Source organism: Eurosta solidaginis, chromosome 1 (genome assembly GCF_040869045.1).
Source record: "Eurosta solidaginis isolate ZX-2024a chromosome 1, ASM4086904v1, whole genome shotgun sequence".
NCBI classification, from domain to species: Eukaryota; Metazoa; Arthropoda; class Insecta; order Diptera; family Tephritidae; genus Eurosta; species Eurosta solidaginis.
In genome coordinates, this window is record NC_090319.1 from 318,383,594 (window position 1) to 318,390,107 (window position 6,514).

At 42.8% G+C, this 6,514-nt stretch overlaps 2 protein-coding genes across 2 annotated transcripts; one reads left to right on the forward strand and one right to left on the reverse strand.

Moving 5' to 3' along the window:
• The first annotated feature begins 2,107 nt into the window (after positions 1-2,107).
• On the forward strand, positions 2,108-3,484 carry beta4GalT7 (beta-1,4-galactosyltransferase 7). The gene is made up of 3 exons (XM_067772409.1): positions 2,108-2,384; positions 2,443-3,022; positions 3,083-3,484. The coding sequence occupies exons 1-3, from the start codon at positions 2,288-2,290 to the stop codon at positions 3,330-3,332; spliced, it is 927 nt and encodes a 308-aa protein (XP_067628510.1). The 5' UTR covers positions 2,108-2,287; the 3' UTR covers positions 3,333-3,484.
• Positions 3,219-3,964, reverse strand: EMC6 (ER membrane protein complex subunit 6). Its single transcript, XM_067772422.1, has 2 exons — positions 3,766-3,964; positions 3,219-3,699 (listed from the first exon to the last, which is right to left on the reverse strand). The coding sequence occupies exons 1-2, from the start codon at positions 3,890-3,892 to the stop codon at positions 3,491-3,493; spliced, it is 336 nt and encodes a 111-aa protein (XP_067628523.1). The 5' UTR covers positions 3,893-3,964; the 3' UTR covers positions 3,219-3,490.
• Between the last annotated feature and the right edge of the window lie 2,550 nt (positions 3,965-6,514).

Below are 6,514 nucleotides of genomic sequence, written 5' to 3' on the forward strand. Positions count from 1 at the left end.
AGTATGTAATCTATCTACTATTCATAAGCACATTTATTTACAATTTTTTTTGCACCAAGCGCTTATAACCCTTGTAAAAAAAAGGAGGTGACATAAATATAGGTATAGCTTTAAATATTTCTTTCATAGCATACATACTTTAGTAATAATGATATCTGAATAAACTTGTAATTAGAAAGGGAATGCTGGCGTCTACATTCTTTTAGAAGGCACTTAGGTAAACCAGGTAAGGGGCCACCGAAATTTAGGTGCGTCTGTGGCCATGGTTTTTTTGAGGGTGCGACATAGCACCGGGCGTCGCAACACCACCCGCGGCGCCTCCTATATATATTCGGCTCTTTTGTTTATTTTCCTTTCCCTTCTTTTATTTTAATTTTTCAGCTTTTTTTTGTTATTTGATTTCGGAGTAGTAACCGGTCATGTCCGGTTCGGTATTTTTTTGTTGCGTTAGATTTCTTTTTGAATTTGAATTTTAAGTTTTGAATTTAACGGTCTGTCCGTGGCATCCGGTTCGGCCGGATGTCGTTTTATTTGAATTTTAAGCGTTTTGAGTGGGTCTCTGCGCTTCTGTCAGGTTTTTTGAATTTGACAGCTGTTAGTTTTGATAGGCATGATAGGAATTTTTCTGTTTATGGCGCAGGAACAGTAAGGTTGGCAAGGACCCGCCCCAGCCGACAATGACTAGCCACTGTGCACCACCACATCATGCCGACCGCCTTCCTAACTGCTTCCACCGACGATGTGAATCCATAACACGTTCGAGCATATATCCTCTTTTTCAGCACATGTGCATTTGGAATTGCCTCTCAAACTTTGAAATTCCTTGGACTTCCGTCAGAGATCTTTGACGAAAATTTCTTGAGGTTGAGCGATACAAAATAAACAATATCATGCGGGTAACCTCGGCACCGGGTGATCTTGTAAATAAATAAATGTTGGGCGCGATAACCTCCCAAGAGATTTTAGGCCGAGTTTCTCTTCCAATTTTACGTCGGGCTCCTTTTTAATTTTTCCTACAAATTGGCGGGACGGGACCTATTTGTTTTATGCCGACTCCGAACGGCATCTGCGAAGCAGACGAGTTTTCACTGAGAGCTTTTCATGGAAGAATACACTCGGAGTGTTTGCCGAACACTGCCGAGGGGCGACCCCGCTTAGACAAATTGTCTTGTAATTGAAAAACCTTATTTCTAAAATTTTGATGTTGATTCGCCCGGGGTGTGAACCCAGGGCATTCGGTGTGGTAGGCGGAGCACGCTGCCATCACACCACGGTGGCCGCGATCTTGTAAGCTTTACAGAAAAGCGAGGGAGCTCCACCTTAGGGGAGAGGTCGAACGTCTTTAGATAGGCAGTTGAACATCTTTTATTTTATTATCGAATGATACTCTTTGACAGCAATAATCGTAAGAACATTAAACCCCCATAAAGGCCAAATTAAACGTCATTACGACTATGGCGTTAGAGTTAAAAGCCAAATTAAACTTCCTTAACCCTAACGCCATAGTTGTAACCATACCCATATCCATAACCATCTCCAGTGTCATCGATTAATGGTGCCTTAACCTAAAAATCGCCAAAATTTCATAAAAATTAAGAAAACGCAAAAAGTTACAAACATATTCCACAAAAAAGAAATCTCTTAGTCATAACGTATCCAAAACAGCGAATAAAATATACAAAAAGTTATTAAATTCACCAACTCAAATATTTTTAGGTTATGGATATGGCGAGAAATCAAATACCTATTGGTTGGCTATGGAATGGTTATGGCGTTAGCGTTATGGTGTGGCACCATTAATCGATTACATTGATTTCCATAAGGTATGTTCGATCAGCTGTTTTATATGGTTAAGGCTTTATGGTTATAAGTTACCAATAATTCGCCCTATACTCATATCCATAACCATCTCCATCTAGGTTCGATCAGTTGTTTTATTTGGTGATGGCTTTATGGCTATGTCACTATTAATTGACACTTAAATAAAGATTGATCATTTATGGTTATGTCACTATTAATTGACACTTAAATAATGATTGAGTGAATACCCCAATATCGTACACCAGCGATTTTCTCTTCTGGCAGCATTGCCAATCAGCTGTTATCTAAAAATTATTTTTAACCTAAATACTTCGTGTATTTTTAAACCAAAGCCAATTAGGTATACGTTTTTGATTAATTTTATTGAAAACTTAAAATATTTTTTTAAAACATTGCTAAGAATGCTATTTATTCGAATTAAAACGTTTAATAAGCGGAAGAAGGCGTAAATAAAGATAGAGGCAAAATGACGGCGATGGCAACCATCAACTGGTTGTTTATATGTGGATTAGCATTTTGCCTTGGAGGAGTTGTTGTGCTGAGCCTTATGCCGCTAAGCTCAGGTAATTACTGTCAAGATGAAATACAGATACCAAGTTTAAATTCAACTTTCGTTACTAGATTGCATTTGTCCATTGAGCCGTGGTCGCTCCCAATCAGACGCTGATCGTTCCGATTTACAGCCAAGTGTGCCACAATCCGAACATAAACTGGCTGTGCTGGTACCATTTCGTGATCACTTTGAAGAGTTACTACAATTTGTGCCACATATGACTAAATTCCTTAAACGACAAGGAGTTGAGCATAAAATCTTTATACTAAATCAAGTCGATCGGTATCGCTTCAATCGCGCCTCGCTCATCAATGTAGGATTTCGTTTTACGAGTGCTGTTTATGATTATATTGCAATGCACGATGTAGATTTATTACCAATGAATGATGCACTATTATATAGTTATCCCAGTGCGGCAGGTCCGCATCATATTGCTGCACCTGAACTGCATCCAAAGTATCATTATGAAACATTTGTTGGTGGGATACTGCTGGTGCGCGTTGAACAATTTGAAAAAGTGAATGGCATGTCGAACAAGTATTGGGGCTGGGGTTTGGAGGATGATGAATTTTATGTACGCATTAGAGATGCCGGAATGAGGGTGACACGACCGGAAGGTATTAAAACAGGTGTCAATGATACTTTTAAGTGAGTTTGATGCGTTGGTTATATTATATTGAAATAATTATCAATCTGTAATCTTCACAGACACATACACAATCGGTATCATCGCAAACGCGATACACAAAAATGTTTCAACCAAAAAGAGGTAACCAGAAAACGTGACCGTGAAACCGGTCTCAGCACAGTGAAATACAAAATTTTAAAAGTGCACGAAATGTCCATAGATGGCGCATCAATTACAGTCTTAAATATTTTGCTTGAATGCGATGAAAAGGAAACACCCTGGTGTGATTGTTCTGGTAATGTTGCAGTTGCTTCGGCTGTTACAACATGATATACTACATACCTAGCTATAGGAAAACGATTGTGCTATACATCCGCCTACCAAAATAACAACGTTCTAGTTTTATGAATTTTTTTAATTTACTCTATTTTACTGTGAAGTTAGTTCAATAAAAAAAAAAAAACAGAAGTTACATTAATAAACGCAGTTTAATATACATGCACCATGCCATAGAGGAATGTCCAGAAGAGCACATACGTACACAAACCACCCAAGAAATTGTTGGTCAATAGGCTTTGACGATTAATGAAGAATTTACGCCATTGTGTACCACATTTTGCTAAAATCATTAGCCATAACACAAACACTGCTAAGAAATAAAAAAGGAAGCCAAGCAAGCCATTGAGTCCCAAAATACCTGCAAAGTGTATGCATTTTATTTTTTTATTGTATTGAGATAAACAATTGAACATTCGCGACTTACCAGCGGCACAGCCAGACAGCGCAGCCATTGAAGTACGACAGTATTCTACTGCAGAAATGTTGCCACGTATAGCTGCTTCGCTGTACGCAATTATTTCACCAGGTTTACTACTTAATTTGTTGCTCATTTTTCACAATTTCATTAATAAATATCAATGAAAAGTAAATGCCGTCGAAATTAGCAAAATGTATAAATACAAATGTCATTTCACAGCTGATTGTAAAATGTATCGATTGTTCACGCAGCTGATAGCTGCGTCAAATTAGAGAATGTGCTAAATAAACACAGCCGAAAGTAATTAGCGAAAAACACTCTACCTATCAAAAAGTGTCATAAATGATAGTTTACTGTAGATATCAGGTTTGACTGTTATACTATCATAAATGATCATGCTTCCCAAGGCAGTCGGTTCTATGTACCGGAGCGACTCGGGATTTTTCCCGACCAAGGACTGTCATTTCAGTGTGACCCCATTTAATTTGTTTCGTCCCTCCCACAAATTGTCATCCTCCCAGCAGGACTGCTACATATTCTCTTACTCCGGGAAGGTATCGAACCCAATCCGGGTCCGTCTCCTGACCCCGGTCCTGAGAAATGGTTTTGCTGCATTTGCCAGAAAAGAATCTTTTTAGGACGGTCATACTCTGTTCAGTGTGTCTCGTGCAAGGGATGGTTGCATCGGACAGATTGTTCTGGGCTTGATCCCAAAACCCGACGTCCACGTAACTTTTATAAATCTTTTGTGGCTCCTTGCTGCTCACGCCCAAGGGCGTCCCGTAGTATACGCCTAAGCGTATCCCCACTACCTTCCAGCAGCTTCGCTGCTCAGCAAGCCACAACAAGTACCCGCTGCTGCTCGCGCCCCACGGCGCCAACAACCCAAACAGCTGATACCACTCATAACTACTACCTTCGTAGTAGAGCTGGTAGCAATGCTGAGCTTCAGCCCCTGCCCCCGTCTTCTTCTCCCCCCCTCTTTTCTGGCAGCAATCGTGCAGGTCAGGGAAACATACTCTTAGTCCCTGCCTCCGTTTGCACCGTCTGCCAGCACAGAATATACAGGTTTGCGACATCCGCTCAATGCATCTCCTGCCTTGGGTGGTGCCACTTTCCTAGATGTTCTGGTCTCCGCGACGGCAACCCCTCGACGGGTTTCATCGCGCCATGTTGCCAGGTCGCAAACCCAAATCATCCGGGCGCCCAGTCCCAAGGCCACAACAGCAATTGCGTCCTGGCCTTCCACAACCTAGGCGTAGTCACCCCTCACTTACCCCTAGAGTGGCGGCGTCACCCCTCATGCACTTCAGAATTCTGCAGTTCAACTGTAATGGACTAACTGGGAAGATTACGGAGATAGTCGATTTCATGAAGCGGCACAACATCCGCATTGCTGCGATTCAAGAGACTAAACTCACAGCAAGATCTGCATTGCAGACCTGCTCTGGTTATAATGTCCACAGGAAAGACCGCGAGAGCGGAAATGGAGGCGGCCTCGCGTTTATTATACACCACTCTGTGCAATATCATATATTTGATCCTGGCATAGACCGCAGTGACAATGTCTTAGAACGTCAAGGCCTATCTATCCGGTCAGGCGATGCAAATCTAGAAATCATCAACATATACATCCCTCCTGTCACCTGTTGCCCCAGTGGATACCGCCCTAATATCGAGGCCTTACTCACTGGCAACAATCGCATTATCTTAGGCGATTTCAATGCCCATCACGACCTATGGCATTCAAACTTGCGGGCGGACAGTAGGGGTGAGATGTTGGCGGATCAAATAGACGAAACGACGTTCTGCACAATAAACGGAGACGCCCCCACACGTATGGTAGGAAGCTGTCATAGCTCGCCAGATATATCAATCGTGAGAGCAGAACTCGTAAACTGCGTCAACTGGCAGCCGATGGTAACATTGGCATCCGACCACCTGCCCATACTTATTTCGTTCGAGCGTACCGCCGACTTCATCGTCACCGAAAAACGCACTTTCATAAACTTCAAAAAAGGAAAGTGGGAAGAATATAAATCTGCAACAGACAGCAGCTTTGCTGCCCTCCCTATCCCGACTGATGCCCGTCAAGGGGAGCGTGCCTTCCGTAAGATCATTGAATCCGCCTCGGCATATTTCATTCCCGCCGGGAGAATTCCCGAAATCCGGCCCCACTTCCCGGCGGAGGCCGCGAGCTTAGCGAGGGAACGCGACCTTATAAGACAGCTTGATCCAGGCGACCCCCAAATAAGGGATATAAACCAACGCATCAGATTGCTTGTGGACGAACACAAGCGGGCGAAATGGGAAGAGCACCTAAGAGGTTGTAACCTCTCTACCGGTGTAGGTAAACTTTGGTCCACCGTAAAGTCCCTATCGAATCCGACTAAGCACAAAGACAAAGTTTCCATCGCCTTTGGCGATAAGGTGCTGTCGGATGCGAAAAAATGCGCGAGCGCTTTCTGCCGACAATGTATAATGCATCCTACGGTCGACAAAGATAGACGGAGAGCCAATAGACACGCACATAAACACAAACTCAGCGCGTCACCAATTACCATCACCGCTAGAGAGGTTGAGGACGCCATTGGTCGCGCTAAACCATCCAAAGCAGTGGGCCCAGACGGCATAGCCATGCCGTTGCTTAAAAACCTAGGGAAAAAGGGTTTCAAATATTTAGCGCATGTCTTCAACCTGTCTCTTTCCACCTTTGTCATACCCGAGAAATGGAAAATGGCCAAGGTGGTCCCGC